This window comes from Dromiciops gliroides, chromosome 3, assembly GCF_019393635.1.
Source record: "Dromiciops gliroides isolate mDroGli1 chromosome 3, mDroGli1.pri, whole genome shotgun sequence".
NCBI lineage: Eukaryota > Metazoa > Chordata > Mammalia > Microbiotheria > Microbiotheriidae > Dromiciops > Dromiciops gliroides.
In genome coordinates this window covers 655,205,938-655,227,749 of record NC_057863.1, presented here as the reverse complement: position 1 = coordinate 655,227,749, position 21,812 = coordinate 655,205,938, and the positions used below count along the sequence as shown (strand labels likewise).

Below are 21,812 nucleotides of genomic sequence, written 5' to 3'. Positions count from 1 at the left end.
TCCAGTGGCAAAACATACATTAAGCTCATTGGAGATGATCTTAATCCCAGATATAGTGGGTTGTCTTGACCTTTTAAGATAAGACCTTATTAAGTCAAATAGTATAAAGGGAGAAGATAATAGGTCCCAGGGTTAAAAGGAGTCACCTGGATGAATATCTAGCAAAGGAGACTGAAAAGAAGTGGTCATGTAGGTAAAAGGAGAAACCGAAGAAAAGTGTCACCAAAAACTATGAAGAATAGTTTCAAAGAGGGTGATCATCCTTGTCAAAGGCCTCAGAAAGGACAAGAAAGATGAGGATTGTAAAAATGTTATTGCTATTTTTGAGTCATTTCAATCACGTCTGACTCTTTTTGAGCCCAGTTTGGGATTTTCTTAGCAGAGATACTGTTTTGCCATTTCCTTCTTTGGCTCATTTTACAGAATTTAGGCAAACAGGGTCAAGAAACTTGCCCGGGATCATATAGCTAGTAAGTGTCTGAGGCTGGATTTGAATTAATGAAGATGAGTCTTTCTAATTCCAAGCCCAGTATGCTATCTACTGCACCATCTAGCTGCCAAAAAAAAAGTTGATTAAAATTGTCCATTAAGAGATTATTAGTAACTTTGGAGAGAACAGTTTCAGTTGAATGATAAACCCAGAATGTAAGGAGTTACAGACAGTGAAAGGAAAAACAGCTGACGCATCTAATGGAGACAGCCTCCTTGAGTGCAGATGGGAAGACAAGAGTGAAGGAGGAGATACTGGTAGTTGGCATCTGAGTTATATGAAATGAGGTGAGGAGAAGAGGGAGCCTCTCAGTGGATATATACATATTTTTAAGTAAAATATGAGACCAGGTTTTCGGATCAGAGGTTGGGAAGTCAGAGAGTCATGAATTTGAAGAGGAATGAAAAAGTTTGGAAGAGCCACTGTGGTAAGTAGAATAGTGAGTTAATTAGAGATATGTAAAAGAATTGTGTTGCCTTAGGGAATTCCCAGTTGAAGTTTTGTAATATAAATGTATTGAGGCTATGTGATATAAATTTGTAGTGTAACCAATCAGCAGAGTTCTGTGACCTTTTTCTCTACCTTCACTCATCAGTATGTATGAGTGTAAGCAGGAGATGGTTAGAGCAATCAAAGACTGAGGCTTTGTAGGGCAAGGTCAGCAATATGATAAAAGACAAGAGACTCAAGAGAAGTGTAGAATTGAAGTAGATGGACAGGGGAGAACAGTGTAAGAGTGATGGTCTGGGAAAGAACTGATAGGTCAAAGGAGGTCAGGGTGTAGATGAAGAATAGGGTTTGGCAGAGCAGAGAGAGAGGTAGAATGACAATAGATTGCAATCAGATGAGGCAATGTTAGAATTCATCAACATGGAAATTATGTTTATAGTTTTTGAACCAGATTCCATTTATCCAATTATAAAGAAAAGCTCTCATGGAGAGATCTCTTATGCTCCATGTTGCCTTGACTAACTCAAGCCAAAACAGTGTAAATGGATGTTCTTAACAGAAACTATTTAAAAAGTGTTCACTAGTGAAGGGAAATTCTGAGCACCAGTCAATAATCATATCATATGATGAATGTGAATGCCAATATCCATATCAATGGCTTCTGTTCCCATGAAATCACTCCAAGATTATCAGTTCTCAGGGAATAAGCTGCCTTCTAGAAACCTCTACTTGAGATTCTTAACAAGGAGCCTCTGATTTTCTGACTAAGGTTCAAGTCCATTGACTTAACAGCAGACATATTTTAAATTTATTTTCATTGTAAATTTAACAGTTATCAAGAAACAAATATTTCAATGTACAAAGGATAAGCAACTGTGGTGCTCTTTTGTTCTTATGTAAAAAAGACAGCTTATGAACCTTTATATACACTAATCATCTTCTATGTGGCTTTAGAGCCCCCCAGAATAATCTTTGTTTCTTCTAAGTATATTTGGTTATCATCAAGAGTGAATATAACAAGCCATTATTTTGTTACTGCCTCTTAACTTTACCAAGCATCATGTACATGGGAATAAGTGCTATCTCAGGGGTCCAACATTTGGATAAAAATAAACTTCAGTACCCTAAGTCTGAAAGCCTGATATGCCACATAAATATATATTTTTTAAAATGACTTACTCTAAGCAATTAAAAAACTTTGACTGATATTTCCCATAGGCCATCTTATAGATGATTCTAAACCTGACAACAGTCCTCAGAACTATGTATGCTGAGTTTACACATAGTAAAGAAGACATTATTCCAATTTCTATGGCCACCTATGATACTTAACAAGTTAACTGACAATAAAAGTCTGTGAATTTGGAGGTGCTCCTAGAAACAAACTTAGAGAATTAGAGAAGTTGAAAATAATGATGTAAGTTGGAAAGCTGAATGATTTGGAGGTAAAATGAAACAATAAAAGGCCAATATTGGCTCATCAAAAATTAGTAGAAGTCTATTCTTGATGGTTTTTACAATAGGGGGTGAAACGCCTCCCAACTTGGGGCAGATTCATATCAAATAAGACATAAATCTAAAAGTAATAACATTTTTCTCTTTTCCCTAGGAGGCATTGGCTGTATATACTGTATTATCTGGTTTTCTCTGGTTTATGATGATCCCATGAATCACCCATTTATAAATGAGAGTGAAAAGGAATATATTATCTCTTCAGTGACTGGACAGGTGTGTTAAGAATGATAGTCGAGGGGGCAGCTAGGTGGTGCAGTGGATAGAGCACCATCCCTGGAGTCAGGAGTTCCTGAGTTCAAATCCAGCCTCAGATGCTTGACACTTACTAGCTGTGTGACCCTGGGCAAGTCACTTAACCCCAATTGCCTCACCAAAAATAAAAGAATTATAGTTGACTTGGAAAAGAAATCTATACAAAATTTCTTAGATAATGATTTGGAATCCAAGCCATAAATAAGCACAACAAATATATAAAATATTAGAAGTGATTTCCCAAAAGATAAATGGTAAACAAACAGTACTCAAAAGAAAAATTACAAACTATTAATATCCATGGAAAATGCTCTAAATTACTAATGAGAAAAAATACAAATCAAAACAATTCTGAAGTTTTACCTCACACCCAGAAATTACCATGGATGAGAAAAAATGGGAATAGTTAGGGCTGAAGAAGTTGTGAAAAGATAAGCACAATGGTACATTAGTGGTTAAGCTGTGAATCAGTACAACTATTTTGACCAGAAATTTAGAACTATGCAAAAAAGTGACTAAAATGTCAGTACCATTTGACTCTAAGATTCCATCATTAGACATATACCTCACTATATAAGTGTATATACATATGTGTGTGTGTGTGTGTGTGTGTATGATAAAAATAAAAGAGTCATGTACACCAAAGCATTTATACAGTTACTTTTTGTAGTAGCAAAGAAGTAGATACAAAGGAAATGTACATGGATTGAGGAATAGCTAAACAAATCATTGAACATGAATGTAATGGAATATGACTGAGCCATGAGAAATTATATGTGTGATGAGCACAGAGAAGTATGAAAAGAGCTACATGAACTGATAGAGAAGTCAGCAGAACCAAGGAAACAATATACACAATGAATACAATGAAAATGGAAAGAACAACCACTACTAAACAACTGAAAGTGAATGTTGAACTAGAGAAGAACAATTGGAATGATAACCAACAGCTTGAAACAAGAGATACAAAATTTTACCTGAACAACAAAGTCCCTGAAAATTAAAATGGATTCCAAATGGAAGATGATGACTACATGAGTCAACAAGAAACATTAAAAGAAATCCAGAGGACCAAGAAAATGGAAGAAATGTGAAATAAAAAAAAAATAAATAACCTAGGGGCAGCTAGGTGGCACAGTGGATAGAGCACCAGCCCTGGATTCAGGAGGACCTGAATTCAAATCTGGCCTCAGACCCTTGACACTTACTAGTTGTCTGACCCTGAGCAAGTCACTTAACACCAATTGCCTCATCAAAAAAAAAAATAATAACCTAAAAAACAAATAGAGGAAACTTAATTTAAGCATTTCTGTACTACCTTAAACTATGACCAAAAACCAAACCTAGACATCCGTTTCAAGAAATCATAAAAGTGTGATGAATGAAAAGTGCAAGAGACATAGTTTCTGGGTATCTAACAATCAATTTATTAATTATGGCTAACTAATAATTAATAAAATCAGGTCAATGGTACTCTCAGAAACCAAAGACACCCCCTGGAGAACAATTAATGCTTAAAAAGCTTTGGTAAAGTGGGTATACCTGAGGGTGGAAATCAACTCTGATTAGTTAACAATCAAGGAGGTGTGGACATATTAATAAAGAGGTGAGCAAAAAGCTCTCTTGTTGAGAACATAACACAATCATGAGACTCAGCTGCCTCCATCAATCTAGATAAAAGAATCTACCTCTACCCAAACTACTCTGACTGGTTTTCCCTTTCATAAACTGACTTACCCTAAATCCCAATGGAAGGTTCCAAGGACAGGGGCTTATATCCTAAGGGCAAGATCTCACCTAAACTAGATTCTATTTGTAAGGTTGTCTAATTGGGTGGAGTCACATCCAAGAAGAAAAAGCATGTACTCTGAAGATCTGGGCAATCTCATCTATCAGCCATGTCCTTCAGAGATTTTCTTTTCTTTTCTTTTCTTTTCTTTTCTTTTCTTTTCTTTTCTTTTCTTTTCTTTTCTTTCTTTCTTTCTTTCTTTCTTTCTTTCTTTCTTTCTTTCTTTCTTTCTTTCTTTCTTTCTTTCTTTCTTTCTTCCTTCCTTCCTTCCTTCCTTCCTTCCTTCCTTCCTTCCTTCCTTCCTTCCTTCCTTCCTTCCTTCCTTCCTTCCTTCCTTCCTTCCTTCCTTCCTTCCTTCCTTCCTTCCTTCCTTCCTTCCTTCCTTCTTTCTTTCTTTCTTTCTTTCTTTCTTTCTTTCTTTCTTTCTTCTCTCTCTCTGTCTTTCTTTCTTTCTTTCTTTTTTGGTGGGGCAATGAGGGTTAAGTGAGTTGTCCAGGGCCACACAGCTAGTAAGTGTCAAATGTCTGAGGTCAGATTTGAACTCAGGTCCTCCTGAATCCAGGGCTCCATCCACTGCACCACCTAGCTGCCCCCCTTAAGAAATTTTCTGAATAACCTATAGGGTGTTATTTTCTGGATGAGGAAATAGGAAGAACCTTAATCCTAATTTAATAACTGATTAGTAATATAAGAGAAAAATAATCATTTATCTCATAAGAAAACTGCCCTGACCTCTTAAAACCAAAGAGCAAAGTGCTAACATGAAAAATCCAATGGTTACCTACTGAATGAAACTACAAAAAGAAAGCCCCTAGAAAGAACTGAAGCAAAATCCAAGACTTCCAAGTTAGAGAAAAAATACTGGAAAAAGCTAAAAAGAATTCAAGTTCTAAGGATCCAGTGAGAATCACATAACATTTAGCTCTTTATAAGCAGCAGAAGGCTTTGAAAACTACCTAACAGAAGACAAAAGATACTACCAAGAAAAATTTACCCAGAAAAACAGTATAATCAAATCAGTCAATACTTAAATTAATTTACTCTATTCACTGGAAGGTCAAATACCGAAGGTGATGCTTAAATACTGTGGTCACATAACAAGAAATTGGGACTCATTGGAAAGGACCCTCACATTGGGAAAGATTGAAGGCAAAAGGAAAGAGGAATGGCAGAGGAAAAGATAGGCAAATACTGTCAAGAAAACAATAAACATGAGTCCAAGAAGACTTGGGAGTTAGTGAAGGATAAAAGGGTGTGCTGTGGTCCATAGGGTCACAAATAATTGGAAACGATTGGATGACTGAACACCACCGAGTATTCAAGATGAAAAGACCAGAGCTGTATGTAAAGTTTCAAATATAAGAGTCAAGAGAAACATAAAAAGCTAAACATAAGGGGCAGCTAGGTGGCTCAGTGGATAGAACACCGGCCCTGGAGGCAGGAGTACCTGAGTTCAAATCCAGCCTCAGACACTTAAACACTTACTAGCTGTGTGACCCTGGGCAAGTCACTTAACCCCAATTGCCTCACAAAAAAAATCTAAACATAAGTGAAGATCCATATCTGGGACTTGAAATTGCAACATATCACTGCTAACCTCTAAGGCTAACTCATGTAAGATATGAGGCAGCAATAATAAAAGTGGCAATGTAAACCTAGAAAGCTGGGAAAATTCTGGACTTAAACACACTGAATTCCAAAGTTCTAAGAATTCAGCCTAAGTCAAATAGAGTCAGTATTAAGAGGCACTATAATATTTTCAAAATTTCAACATATGAAAAGTTTCTGTATAAATGTTGTCTTTTTAAATTATTTTTTAAAAATCCCCATCATTTCTCTACCTCATTCAATGAATGAATGAGCAGTGGTGTTAGACTTAGTGTAACACCACATAATAAAAATACCAACGGGGGAAGAGAAATGCATATACGTAGAGAAGATTGCAGGCAAATAAGAAACTAAATAAATTTCTGGGCCTTTCTTTTCCTCTAAAATATTAATTAATCTAAAGGGAGTATAAAATTAATATTAGAGACATGCATATTATGATGTTCCACTAAAAATATGCCTTTGATTTTATAAAATTGTAGTCTTTTAAATGTTCTGTACCTTAATACATTCTTTGTTTTCTAACTTTTTATTGAAAGCTACTAGTGAAACAAACAGGACCTATTTTGATCTTATGAAAAGAAAAAAAGTAAAAGAAAAGAAAAATGAATTTTGCATAATTGTAAAAACCAAGCATGGCCCAAAGAAAGGATATTGTGAAGAAATATTCTTCTAATCACCTGCACAGATGAGAACTTTATATGGTTGAAGAACATTACATTTTCTGACTTTTTCCATATGTTGATCAGGTTTTTTAAAATTTCTTTTTCTCATCATCCTATTTTTCTTTTTAAAAATATTCTTTTTGGGAGTAGCCAAGTGGTGCAGTGGATAAAGCACTGGCCCTGGATTCAGGAGGACCTGAGTTCAAATCTGCTCTCAGACACTTGACACTTACTAGCTATGTGACCTGGGGAAGTCACTTTACCCTGCAAAAAAATAATAATAATTTTTTTTTAATATAAGAGGGCTCTCAGGAAAGGAAGAAGAAGAGAGATATGGAAGAAATTTAGTCAATGTAAAAATAAAAGATAGTGACAAAAATCATTTTTTAAAAGAAAACTAGATAAGTTTTCTACAGAGTTTTAATGCTTTACAAAATAAATATACACATATCTTTACAACTGGTGAGGGCAGTAATAAAACATTACTATCCTCATTTTACAGGTTCCAGATAAAGTGAAGCAACTTACCTCAAGTCACACAGCTAGTAAAGGACTGAGCTGTCTTGAGCCCAAGTCTCCTGTAATCATCTCCAATGTTCTTTGGGTGACATCATACCATCATCATTGAATGGCTTTGTGGATTTTCCTTAAGTTTACACCTCTATTTCTCACAAGTGCTTAGCACATCAAAAGCTATAAGAAAAATGCTCTGCTCATTCCCCAGAAAGAGGAGATTCTGTTTAATTCAATTCAACAGAATAGCTAGTTTTAATTCTCATTTCTACCACTTCCTAGCTCTATGACTTTGGATAGGTCATATAACAAGAACTTACATTGACATTGATTTCCCATGATCATAGGTTCAAAACACTATACAGTTTGTTCTGAAAGGAACATCTAGTCCAATATCCTTGTTTTATAAAAAGGATAAATGGAAGTCAGAGAAGTTAAGTTATTTGCTCAAGACATTTACAGACTAAGTAAGAGTGAGAATTTGAACCCAAGTACTCTGACTCAAACCCAACACATCAACCAATATGGCAAGGTTTACAAGCCACTCTCCCTACAACACTGTGAGGTAAATGGTACAGGTATTAACAGCCCTTGGGGTATCTAGGTGGTGCAGTGGAAAGAGTTACAATTCTGGAGTCAGGAGAAGCTGAGTTCAAATCCATCGTCAGATACTTGTTGGCTGTGGGACAAGCCACTTCACTCTGCCTCAGTTTCCTCATCTCTAAAATGAGCTGGAGAGGGAAATGGCAGTCTCTGCTGGGAAAAACCCAAATTGGGTCACAAAGAATCAGGTACAATGGAGATGACTTAACACCAACATAAACAAGCCTATTTTAGAAATTACCTAACTGAGGTTCAGAAAGGTTAAATTATTTGCTCAAGAATCACAAAGATAAGGGCAGCTAGGTGGCGCAGTGGATAGAGCACTGGCCCTGGATTCAGGAGGACCTGAGTTCAAATCCGGCCTCAGACACTTAACACTTACTAGCTGTGTGACCCTGGGCAAGTCACTTAACCCCAATTGCCCTGCAAAATAAATAAATAAATAAGAATCACAAAGATAGAAATTCAAATCTGCATCTTTAGACATTAACTCCAACATCCTTGAAGCCTCATATCACATCAGTTTCTTTTTCTGCCAATAGAGGTAATAAGAAGGGAATGACCATAAATAGCTCTAAGAAAAATAATTCAAATTCATTTGCACTTTAAAGTTACAACGTATTTATTTTATTTTGGCAGAGTAATGGGGGTTAAGTGACTTGCCCAGGGTCATGCAGCTAGTAAGTGTAAAGTGTCTGAGGCTGGATTTGAACTCGGGTCCTCCAGAATCCAGGGCTTGTGCTTTATCCACTGTACCACCTAGCTGCCCCTACAACATATTTATTTTATGATGTTCATTGTATCTTCATTGTAGCCCTGAAAAAAGTTCTGACTTAAAGTCCAGTGCACTTTCCAATACAATGATATGTATAATTAAAAACAAGATAATGAAATAACAATAATGAATAATGACGAGTTTGACATATTCAAAAGAAAGCAATGAATGCAATGTGTCCTCCACAAGAAATAAAAAAAAATAATAAAAAATATAAGATTACCTGATGTCTAGGGGAAGTGGGGAGGGAGGGGAGGGAGAGAGAAAAATTTGAAATTGGAAATCTTATCTAAACAAATGTTGAAAACTAAAATAAATAAAATTTTAAAAAATAAAAGTGCTCTGAATCTCTAATAACCAGAGAAATGAAAATTAACACAATTCCAAGGGTTTTTTTTGCCTCTTACCCATAAAATTCACTAAGTAAATAAGGGATAAAAATAGTCCATGTTGGAAGAACTGCAAAAAGACAGACACAAATGCATCATGTATTGGTTGAGCTCTGAATTGGTCCAACTATTCTTGAAAATGATTTGGAATTATGTGAGAAAAGTGATGAAAATATTCATAACTGTTAAACTAGTATTACTGTAGTGGGAAAGTGCCAAAAATGTCAAGGGCAGAAGTAAAGCCTTCAGAAAGTGAAATGTTCACAGCACCACTTAAAAAATAATATTTTATTTTATTTTTTTCCAATTACATATAAAGATAGTTTTCAACATTCATTTTTGTAAGATTTTGAGTTCCAAATTTTTCTTGCTCCTTCCTTTCCCTCCCCTCTCCCAAATCCAGCAAATAACCTGATATAGGTTATATATTTTAATCAAAACATGCTTATTTTTAAATTATAAAAGTATTTTATTATTTTCCAGTAACATATAGAGATAGTTTTCAACATGTTTTTATAAGATTTCTAATTACAAATTTTTCTCCCTCCTCTCCTCCCTCCCCCCTCCCTAAGACAGCAGGTAATCTGATATAGGTTATATATGTACAATAACATTAAACATATTTCTGCATTAGTCATGTTATAAGAGAAGAGTCAGAGAAAAAAGGAAAAACCTCAAAAAAGAAAAACAACAGCACTAAAAAAAACCAAAATAAACAGTATGGTCCAATCAGCCTCCATATTCCACAGTTCTTTTTTTTTTTTTCTGGATTTGGAGAACCTTTTCCATCATGAGTCCTTTGGAACCTTCTTGTACAATTGTATTGGTGAGAAGAATCAAGTCTATCATAGATAATCAACACATAATATTGATGATACTGTGTACAATGTTCTTCTGGTTCTGCTCATCTCACTCATCAGTTCACGCAAGTCCTTCCATGTTTCTCTGAAATCAGCCTGTTCATCATTTCTTACAGCACAATAGAATTCCATTACATTCATATACCACAACTTGTTCAGCCATTCCTCAATTGATGGACAGCCCCTCAATTTCCAATTCCTTGCCACCACAAAAAGAGCAGCTATAAATATTTTTGTACGTGTGGGTCCTTTTCCCTTTTTTATGATCTCTTTAGGAAAAAGACCCAAAAGTGGTATTGCTGGGTCAAAGGGTATGCACATACAGAACCACTTTTTCATGCTAACAAAAGCCTAGAAAAAAGTTGCCTGTCATTTGGAGAATGGCAAAACAATTATAAAAATGAACAAAATGGAATATTTTGTTGTCATAAATATTTGAAATTATTCAGAATTCTAAGAAACTTGGAAAGACTTGTTATCACCTGATGCAGAGCAAACAAAGCAAAGAAAACAATGTACACAATGATGACAATAATGTAAAGTCCAAAAAGGTATTGGAGTTGAAATTAGTGCAAACATCAATCTTGATTTAAGGATAAAGCTGGATAAAGAAGCAGATAAACAACAAATGGTGAAGGCTGCGAATGGTATCAGGATGCTTGGCTTTTCTCCTCTCTGCTACAAGGGAGGAGTCTATGGAGCCAGCAAAACTCTGTCAGAAAGAGACAGTGAGTGAGGTTTGGGGGGAGGTAAGGGGAGAGGAAAAGTATCAAAACATTTTTTTAAAATAGAAATGCTTGTGATAGTCTGACCATAATATTGACAGTTTGATTTTCCTTCTAGGACAATTCTTCTAGTTGGTCTTTGCCCTTCAAAGCTATGATCAAGACATTGGCATTTTGGGCCATCATAGTCCCTAGCTTTTGTCGATTCTGGTTAATTAGTAACTTCACAATATCATTGCCATCGCTGTTAGATAATATGTTTGAATTAAACATCAAAAGGGTGAGTTCATAATTCCTGCGTACTGTTCATTGACCTAATGCACTTTTTTTGTTTGTTTGTTTGTTTTTTGTTTGTTTTTTTGGTGAGACAATTGGGGTTAAGTGACTTGCCTAGGGTCACACAGCTAGTAAGTGTTAAGTGTCTGAGGCCGGATTTTAACTCAGGTATTCCTGACTCCAGGACCGGTGCTCTATCCACTACACCACCTAGCTGCCCGTGTTTGTTTGTTTTTGTGGGGCAATAAGGGTTAAGTGACTTGTCCAGGGTCACACAGCTAGTAGGTGTCAAGTGTTTGAGGTCAGATTTGAACTCAGGTCCTTCTAAATCCAGGGCTGGTGCTTTATCTACTATACCACCTAGCTGCCCCCCTAATGCACTTTTCAATTAAGCAAGCACTTACTATGTTCCAGGCACTGGTTGGAAACTGAGGATTCAAAGACAAAAATGAAACACTCCTGCCTTCAAGCGACATATTTTTAGTGGAGGAGAAAATTTACAAATAAATAAGAATATATGAAATAAATTCGAAAAAATACATAAGGGAAATTGGGAGGGAAGGGACTAGTAGATGGAGGATCAGAAAGGGCTTCATATAGAAAATACCACATAGGCAGAGGTTTGAAGGAAATAAGGGATTCTAAAAGGCATAGATGAGGTAAGGAAAGGTCAGCATAGGGGAGACAGCCAGTGAAAAGTTACAGAGATGGTCAATTGAAGTTTTGTTAGGAACAGCAAGAGAACCAGGCAGGATCCAGGGGCAAAAGTCTGAAGTTGTCTAGGTTTTTGTTTCCATTGCAGTAGCCAAGGAAAGAGGAGATTAGAGCTTGAATTATGATAGTGGCCACATTGAGTAGGGAAAAGTGAATGGTTGCAAGATACACCCCAGGGGTACAAATTTTAAGATTGGGCAAGTGATTGTATATGTAAGATTGCTAATCTGAGTCACTGGGATGATGATGGTGCCCTAGACAGAAATGGGGAAGTTCAGGAGAAGGATGGTTTTAGAGAGAAAAGAATACAAGTATTATTTTGGATGTGTTGAATTTTAGGTGCCTAAGTTAGATATGTCCAACAATTTAATATGCATAGCCAGATCTTGAGAGAGAAATTCAAGTAGGATGAATGGATCTGGGAGCTGTTGACATACAGATTCTGATTAAATCCATGAGAACAAATTAGGTCACCAGATGGCTGAGTATAAAGAGAGGAGCACCCAGGACAAAGCCTGGGGTCATACCTAAGTTATAAGCTGTGATATAGAAAACAAAACAGTAAACAAGACTGAGAAGGAGCCATCTATAAGCAGGAGGAAAGGAAGTAGTAGTACCATGAAAACCAGAGATGAGAGAGTATCCAGTAGCAGGTGGTTAATTTTCAAATGCTGAAGAGGTCAAGGATTATTTAAATTCTCAGTGAATTCCCATATAGGTGACATACCTGTTCTTTCTGAATCCACAAATAGCAGAGTAGTAGAGCTAGAAGGGGTCTTAGTATATCCAGTACAGGAGCTCTTAAACCCTTTAGTGTCATCATGACCCTGTGGGCAGTTGGTATGGTGAAATCTATAGGCCCCTTCTTGGAATGATGTTTTGAAAAGTATAAAATACACATACAGCACTCCTGGCACATAGTAGGTTCTTTTTTTTGTGCAGGGAAATTGGGGTTAAGTGACTTGCCCAGAGTCACACAGCTAGTAAGTGTTAAGTGTCTGAGGCCAGATTGGAACTCAGGTACTCCTGACTCCAGGGCCAGTGCTCTACCCCATAGTAGGTTCTTGATAAATGTTGATTGATAGATACAGGATTATAAAGAAAACAAATTTTATTAACATCATTACCAAAATATTTTTTAAATACACAGACTTTAAGTCTAGAGATCTGATTTAGCATTTAGTCCAAAATCTTCACTGAAAAATAAAAACAACAGGAGTGCCAGAGGGGTGAGATACACTTATCCATGATTCCCTAGTGATTTAATGGCAGAGCCAGGAACCAACTAAACCCTGAGATTTCGACTCCCGGTCTAATGTTATCTTTATTCCTTCAAGTTTTCAAGTTATTTGTATGACACTTGGATCTTTCCCTTTTTTGCACTTAATAGTATTTTATTTTTCCAATTACATGTAAAGATATAGGATTTTGAGTTCCATATTTTTCCCTTCCTCCCTTCCTTTCCCTTCCCCAAGACAGCAGGCAATCTGATATTGGTTATACATTTACCATCATCTCATAGCCCTCTTGAAATATATTGGTTATACTATAACCAAGGAGGATATACATGGACTCCATAACATTTCAATGAAGAATTTCAGAGTGCAGTCAGCAAGAGGACCAAAGGCATCCTTTACCCAAAACTATCTCTTCTACATACTATTGGAGTGCTTGAAATACTGTTTTAGGAATCACTTCTTTAGATGTTTTGAATATAAGCATCTATAATGTCTTTAAAAGTTATTAAAAGCTATTAACTTGGTTATTAGTCATTGGAACCTTAATGTGACTTAATGCTACATATTAACAATGGCTCATGTCCTGATAGTTTGTTGTTGTTGTTGTGTCCAACTCTATGTCACCCCATGGACAAATTTCATGGGGTTTCTTGGCAAAAATACTGGAGTGGTTTGCCATTTTCTTCTCCAGCTCTTTTTATAGATGAGGAACTGGGGCAAACAGGGTTAAGGGACTTCCCAAAGTCAGATAATAAGTGTCTGAGGCTTGATTTGAACTCAGGAATATTAGTCTTTCTGACTCCAGGCCCAGCACTTTATCCTCTTTGCTACCTAGTTGCCCCAAAATTACCAGTCAATTAGTTTAACCACCATATCATAGTATTCTAACTCTAAAGTAAGTGCTCTATCTCCCCTGCTGTGCTACTTTGCAACATGTGGAATGTTGCAACACATGAGGTGTTAAGGAAGGACTGACACCTTTGGTGTGAGAACTTGCTGAGCCCTCTTCAGGGCTGTTGTTCATCCACCTCTGGCATCAACCTGTCATCTATCTCTCATATGTTGCTCCAAGAAACTATAGCATTCATAGTGGTCACACTCTGGTCAAAGCATCTTGGCAGATAGGCTAAACCAGGTTGAGGGTAACTGATGATCCTAGAACCCATTGGTTAGTTAGAGGTATGTCTACCCCAATTATGTGAAGACTTCCCCCAGTGGCATGGTTGCATGAGCACAATTTGTTCTAAAGGTCAGGAAGGCAACTGAATTAGGTGTTGGAGAGCGCTTAGAGCTCAGTCATCAAAGAAGCCAGGTTCTTTCATTGCATCCCACGTCATTGACAGTCATCTTGACTTTGATACGGCCATTGGTCTTCAATGACTCTGGAAGATAGAGTGAAACTGATGAGTTTTTACAATTCTGCTTCACTTAAATCCAATTCACATGTAAGTTAATACATGACCCATCACCTACTATATTATTCCCAATATCATGAAGTCATTGGTCTTCTTTGAAAATAATAGATGAAAAAAAAAAGAAAAAGATGAACAATTGCCTATGTGATCTCAGACCAGTCCCTTAACCTTTTGGGGCCTCAGTTTTTACATCTATAAAAAGAGGGAGTTGAATTATATGATGTCCCTTCTGACTGTATATCTATGAACCTAAGACAAAGATAGATATACCAGAACTCTCAGTGCATAAAGGGAGTGTCATCAACAAGCAAAGACAGACACTTAAGAGGAAGACTGGATGAAGTGAAGATAAATTTTGCCTACTACTTTTGTCCAGAAACCTGTCTCTGTGACTAGTCTAGATAAAAGTGAAACTTGCTGCAATGAATGAATGAATGAATTAAACACATGTCCACCTTACTCAATTCTGCCCAATTTCCTCTCCATAGACTGGGTTTCTGAGTGCACTGCCTCTAATTTCTTCATGGGTCAGTATGACTCTAGGAAGTTACATCGCTGATTTCCTCCTGTCCAAGAAGATTCTCAGACTCATCAGAGTTCGGAAACTCTTCACATTCCTGGGTAAGAGCAATGACATATATTCCACTCTTTAAAAAGATTTCTTTCCATTTATTTCAAGAATGTGTCGAGTCAACAATCACTTATTAAACACTCACTATGCATGGCACCATGTACTCAAGATTCAAAAACAAGCAAAAAGACACTCCCTGTCCTCAAACTTTACATTCTACATTTACATGCCCTTTTTTGTGCTTTTGCTCTCCAGGAATGCTTCTCCCATCTTTATTCACTGTAGCTATCCCATATGTCAACTCCATTACAGCTATAACCTTTCTGATACTGGCAAATTCATTGAGCCACCTGTGTTACTCTGGATTCATGATTAATCCCCTAGACATTGCTCCCAGGTAAGGTGCTTTGTCTTCTCTCTTCTTCCTCAGACACTGTGAAATAGTGGAAAGAAGCTGGATACAAATCCCAACCCCAGAACCCACTGTGTGATCTTGGGAATGGTGAAGGGCAAATCAATAAGATGTGGCAGATTGAAGTGTAGGAGAGTGAGGAGTGAATTGTATGTCCAAACCTGGAAGGATAATGATATGCTTACAAAAATAGGGATGTGAAGAAGAGGGATAAGATTTTGTAGAAAATCCATAGGTTCTGTCTTGGAGAGCTTAAGATCAAGGGCATACAAGAGATTCCTATCGAAATAATAAAGTCATAAGATCATAAATTTACTTATGAAATCTTAGAAGTCATCTAATCCAAATCTTTCATCTTATAGATATAAAGTCTTAGGCTTTCTACATTTCTACCTTTTGCCAAAGTGTAAAGAATTAATTGTTATTTGAGGTTTTTATGCCTCGGCCATACACTGACCTGGGGCTCTGCAAACCACACGGTGCTCCACCCACTGGTTGTAACCGTTGCCATGGCACTAGTACCTCATGTCATCACCACTCACCAACACCTACATGGGCCTGGCAAAATTATAATGATTGGAAGCCTAGTGAGGGTAGCCTTGTGACTGTCAGAGCAGCCATCCAAATATCTGGTGGCTGTGTAGAGTGTGCAGGCAGGCAGGAAGTTTTTTTTTTCTTTCTGTCATTCTGGCTGGAAGTCGGAAGGCGACAGGAGCTCTGCTGTGTACTCTCAGCTGATTCCTGGGCGGTGGTATTTTTCAGGTTGTATAATTTCTCTTTCCCCATTTTATTTCCTTTCCCTTGATCCTACTGATCCTGTTTGTGGGTTTGTTTGGTTTTTTGGGTTTGGTTTGGGTTTTTTTGAGGGGCAGTTAGGGTTAAGTGACTTGCTCAGGGTCACACAGCTAGTTCTTACTAGCTGTACTAGTCAAGTGTCTGAGGCCAGATTTGAACTCAGGTCCTCCTGAATCCAGGGCCTGTGTTTTATCCACTTTGCCACCTAGCTGCCCCTTTGTGTTTTTTTTTAAAGTTAGTTCTTGTTAAAATAAATCCTGTTCTGTTTTGAGGGAGGCTGCCAGTCTCCTTCCTTGCCCCAATATTGTGGCAAGCTGCTTAGCTAACACTCCCCAATTAAAAATTGGCCCCCACAAAAGGCAGAATGGCTAATTATTTCTCATGTCGCATTAATGAGAATTTCTTCCTTTAATAGGTAGAGGAAATAGTAATAGGAAATTCTATTCCCAATTTGATTATAACAAATATAGAATAACTGCTTTCATAATTGAATGGAATTATGAAATGGAAGTGAAGTGATTCTTTGGGTCAGAAGTGACTCCCCTCCTTCAGATCTTATGATAGAAAAGTAAATGATATACTAAAAGACATATGGGTAGTCTGTGATGAACCCTAGATTTGGGGAGAGCAGAATGCAAAGCATTCATAAGTAGGATAAGTAGGTTACTATGTATTAAAATTCCATAGGAGAATTTAGCCATGTAAAGCTGAAGAATTAAATTCTGAAGACATTTTTTAAAAAATCAAAGATCCAGTGAATAGGAAAACCAAGTATTGGCTTAAGAGAATGAGATAAATGGATTGTTTACCATCATGAGAAGGGCAGAGGGAAAGGATGGAGGGAGAAAAATTTGGAACTAGAAATCTTTTTTTTTTTTGTGGGACAATTGGGGTTACGTGACTTGCCAGGGTCACACAGCTAGTAAGTGTTAAGTGTCTGAGGCCGGATTTGAACTCAGGTCCTCCTGACTCCAGGGCTGGTGCTCTACTGCACCACCTAGCTGCCCCCTGGAACTAGAAATCTTATTTAAAAAAACAAATGTTGACAATGATCTCTACATGCAACTGGAAAATAATTTTTAAAAAACATTTTGATGATTAAGAAAACTTTTTAAAAAGATAATGAGATAAATGAAGATTTTCTTAAAGGCATATGTAAAAGATGGAAGCAAGGGCAAATAACAAAGGATACAAATCAAAATTGGACAATGTTAAAAATACAGATAATGGAACCCATGGGGACTGATCTGTCAAGACAGGGAGTAGAGACAGGAAAGGAAAGAAGACTGAGGAAATGGTCAGAAAAGTAAACTAAGCTATAGCAACCAAGAACAGGAAGTGGTTGACAGTGTCCAAAAACTATAGAGAAATCAAGTTAAGGTTAGGGTTAGCATTAAGGCTTTGTTTAGGACTCAGAAAAATCCCCTGGATTTGCAGCTAAAAAATTATTGCTAACCTTAAAAAGACATGGCCATTAGAAATGGTAGTGGAAACCAGTATGTAATTAGTTTTGATGGGAATAAGAAGTCAGAAAAAAGAGAAGGCAATGAGGGCAGTTGAACCTTTCTAGACATTTAGGTGTAAAAAAGTGGGTAGAAAAAGAAAAGTGAGGAAATGACAGGAAAATTGGGATGATTTTAAAATATGGGAACCTAGGTTATGTAACTAGCCAGAAGGAAAGAACCAATAGAGATGGCAAGACTGATGATTAGACTCTCCCAGAGAAAATGGGAGAGAATCAAAGTCAGAAGTAGAGGGCTTGGGTTTGGCAAGGAGAAGTATCATTATCAGAGATGGGAGCAAAGGACAAGAAAGTCAATGATGTAGAGGGGGGAGTTAAAGAATAGGAAAGGGGACAGATAGGTGGCACAGTGGATAAAGCACTGGCCCTGGATTCAGGAGGACCTAAGTTCAAATCTGGCCTCAAACACTTGACACTTACTAGCTGTGTGACCCTGTGCAAGTCACTTAACCCTCATTGCAAAAAAAGAGGGAATCATAAAAAAACTTCTTGGAGAAGGTAGGATTCAAGGTGGAGGAGGGTGTATAACTTCATATAAGTTCAAGATACAAAAATACCTGTTGAAATGCACTAAATTGAAAACAGTATTCATAATTCATGGCCATGGAGTTGCTTTACAATCAACAAGTCTGACTTCTCTTATTGCATTTCCTTGATCAGCATTTCTCAACATACTTTTAACTGTTCTCTCCTGGGCTTATCTTTGCACTAAATTCCTGAGATAGATAGATACATACATAGAGATGTATGTTGAATTCATTTGGAAAGTCTTATCTACTTCTTTATGGAATAGATTTTGTACTTCATCCTCTGAACAAAAGTTGGTATTTAAACTACATTTTTTTGTGGTGGTAGTCTCCTCTTTCTCCTTCTCCTCCTCCTCCCCCTCCTTCTTCTTCCTCTTCTCCTTCTCCTCCTCCTCCCCCTCCTTCTTCTTCTCCTTCTCCTTCTCCTTCTTCTTCTTCTTCTCCTTCTTCTTCTTCTCTTTCTTCTTTTCTTTCTTCTTCTTCTTCTTCTTCTTCTTCTTCTTCTCCTCCTCCTCCTCCTCCTCCTCCTCCTCCTCCTCCTCCTCCTCCTCCTCCTCCTTCTTCTTCTTCTTCTTCTTCTTCTTCTTCTTCTTCTTCTTCTTCTTCTTCTTCTTCTTCTTCTTCCTTCTGCTTCTTTTGCTACTTTTGCTTCTTCTGCTATTCCTGCTTCTCCTCCTGCTTCCTCTGCTTCTTCTTCTTCTTCATTTTGTTTTTTTGTTTTTGTTTTTATTTTTGCAGGCAATGGGGGTTAAGTGACTTGCCCAGGGTCACACAGCGAGTAAGTTGGAACATTAAGGCTTTGTTTATCCACTTTGAACTCAGGTACTCCTGAATCCAGGGCCGGTGCTTTAACCACTGCGCCATCTAGCTGCCCCCTTCTTCTTCATTTTGTACAAATACTTAACTGGGCACTGCAATATTAGATTACTAAATATCCCATGAAAACCTGTTTCTTGTAGCAGTTACGTGTAATATAAAATGAGCTCCACTGTCTCCTTCATTTGTTTATCCAAAGAGAACCTTTAAACCATCCTTCAGTTCAGCTGCAACTCACTTCTATCTTCTGCCTTTATTTACAAAGAGGATTTCAAGACTGATATAGTCCAATTCCTCTAACAGTACACATACTTGGTTTGTTAATGGTTACAAATAGAGCAGTAGCTACATATAGAACACCAAAGGTTAATTTCATGGTCAGTATACAAGTGGTATGATTCTTAGCCTCTCAGTTCCCTTTTCTGCTGCATTGTCCCTATCATTGCTGAAACCAAAAAAAAAGCTACACATAAGTGAAGACTATTTCCTATTTTTTTTTGTTTCATGGGGGTGCTGTGACCAAAGGACCCATCCCCATACAAATACCTCAATAAAGAGGAGCCTTGCCATGTTTAGACGTGCTGTTCTTCAGGAAGCAAGCTCCATCTGTTGCCAGGACTTTAGCCAGAGCCTTTTGAGAATAGCAGAACCTAGCAAACTACTCTATGATATCATACCCTTCAAGAACCAGCTCGCTCATGTGTTGCAATCAGCCTACAGAGTATGATTTTGTTGAGGCTCATTAATCCTTTGCTTACATCAACTTTTATGTATCCCTTTGTATCTTCCACCTACTAATTGTGACATTGTCAACAGGCCACAAAATAGTGGGATTATGATTTCATTTCTGCTAATTACACAGATCTCTTAGACATTCCACCAAAGACCTCTTTGCAACTTGATGTCCAACCATTACTTACTATTTTTTGTAGCTGATCATTCAACTATTTTCAAGTTCATCTACTTCTTCTATTATCTAGCCCAGGTCTCACCATCTTCTCTACAAGAATTGTATGCAAGATTTTGCAAAGTGCTTTTATAAAATATTGGCAAAGCTTTATATTTATAGTATTTCCCTGATCTACATGTCTAATAATCCTGTCCCAAAAGGAAATGAATCAGTTTTGTATGACCTGTTCTGGATGAGGCCATGCTGGCTCTTTGTGATGACTACTTCTTCTTCTCTGATGCTCATCAGCAATCTCCTTAATAATGCATTCCAGATTTAGGTCAGAAATTACAATCAAACTTGCTGACCTATAGTTTGCAGACCGCATTCTCTTCCCTTTTAATAATTGTCAAAACATTTATGGCTCCTCTTAATGTTCTTTCAAAGATCAACCACAGTAGCTCAGCAAACGTGTACTTATTCTTTCTGCACTCAAGGGCGTAGTTTATCTGGGACAGATGATTTGAACTCCTCAGGACTAGGTGACTCAGGGAACAGCATGGGAATTTGAGTTCAGAAGACATGACTTCAAATCTTGCCTTTCAAACTCACTTGATGTAGTCCTAAGCAAGTCACTTAATCTTTCTGTGCCTCACTTCCTTCATCTGTAAAACTAGAATAAGAATATCTACTTCACAGGGTTATTGTGAAGTTCTAGTGAGTTAATATATATAAAGAAGAGCTTTGCAAATCTTAAAACATTATATAAATGCTAGCTATTATTATTTTTAGGTTCTCTTATAATTTATTTACTTACCCTGGTATCTCTCTCAATTGGCTATTCTTTCCTGTCCTTTCTAGTATAAAGATAACTTTCTTTGGTAATTGGGAAATTTAGTGAAATAAAAATAATGTTGAAAATAAAATAATGCTACCTAAATATAAGCTACATTGATTTTTTTCCCTCCTGACTCACTTCTTTTTTTTTTTTTTTGGTGAGGCAATTGGGGTTAAGTGACTTGCCCAGGGTCACACAGCTAGTTAAGTGTTAAGTGTCTGAGGCTGACTTTGAACTCAGGTCCTCCTGAATCCAGGGCCAGTGCTCTATCCACTGTGCCACCTAGCTGCCCCTCCTGACTCACTTCTAATCCACCCTTTGCATGGTTCCCAAAATAACCGTTCCTTATGCATAGGTCTGGTCAGGTTATTTTTCTTCTCCCCCACCAAAAAAGTCTTCAGTGACTCTCAATTGCTGACCAAAGAAAATTTCAGTTTGATCCAACAAAGCATTTAAGGTACTGTGCTGAGACAAACATGAAAATCCCTGCAATCTGGGTTTTTTCATTCTACTGGATGAAGATGACATGAACTCAAATAAGAAAGCTAAAACTTATATAAAGTAATAAAAATTAAATTCAAGGGTAAAAGAGAAATAGCACATATCCAACATCCCCCCTTTTTCTTCTTTTTTTTCTCATTTATTTATTTATTTTTTAATGTATGAGGTATTTTATTTTTTCCGTTACATGTAAAGATAGTTCTCAACTTTTGTTTATACATGCTTTACAATTTCAGATTTTTCTCCCTCCCTCCCCTCCCTCCCCCCTCCCCTAGACAGCAGGTAACCTGATATAGGTTATATCTATATATCTATATATCATATCCATATACATATAGATAGATATATACACACACATATATATATATACACATAATAACATTAATCCTATTTCTGCATTAATCCTGTTACAAGAGAAAGAATCAGAGCATTGATGCAAAACCTCAAAATAGAAAAAAAAAACAACAGCACCCAAAACAAAAGAAATAATATGGTTCAATCAGCATCTATACTCCATGGTTCTTTTTTTTTTTTCTTGGATTTGGAGATTCTCTTCCATCATGAGTTCCCTGGAACTCTTCTGTACCATTGCATTGGTGAGAAGAATATAGTCCATCACAGTAGATCAACACTCAGTGTTGATGATACTGTGTACAATGTTCTT

The 21,812-nt window shown here is 37.1% G+C and overlaps 1 protein-coding gene across 6 annotated transcripts in view; it reads left to right on the top strand.

Annotated features, from left to right (window-relative positions):
- The window catches only part of LOC122746500 (probable small intestine urate exporter), a 71,188-nt gene that overhangs the window by 39,354 nt on the left and 10,022 nt on the right, over positions 1–21,812 (top strand). For 2 of the 6 annotated variants that reach the window (XM_043992145.1, XM_043992142.1), the window contains exons 7-11: positions 2,550–2,668; positions 7,272–7,349; positions 10,753–10,914; positions 14,766–14,898; positions 15,104–15,245. In XM_043992145.1, the coding sequence (XP_043848080.1) occupies positions 2,550–2,668; positions 7,272–7,349; positions 10,753–10,914; positions 14,766–14,898; positions 15,104–15,245 (634 nt within the window). Of the gene's footprint in view, positions 1–2,549; positions 2,669–7,271; positions 7,350–10,752; positions 10,915–14,765; positions 14,899–15,103; positions 15,246–15,278; positions 15,378–21,812 lie in introns of those variants that run through there. The other 4 variants (XM_043992143.1, XM_043992147.1, XM_043992144.1 and 1 more) reach the window with 4 other exon arrangements.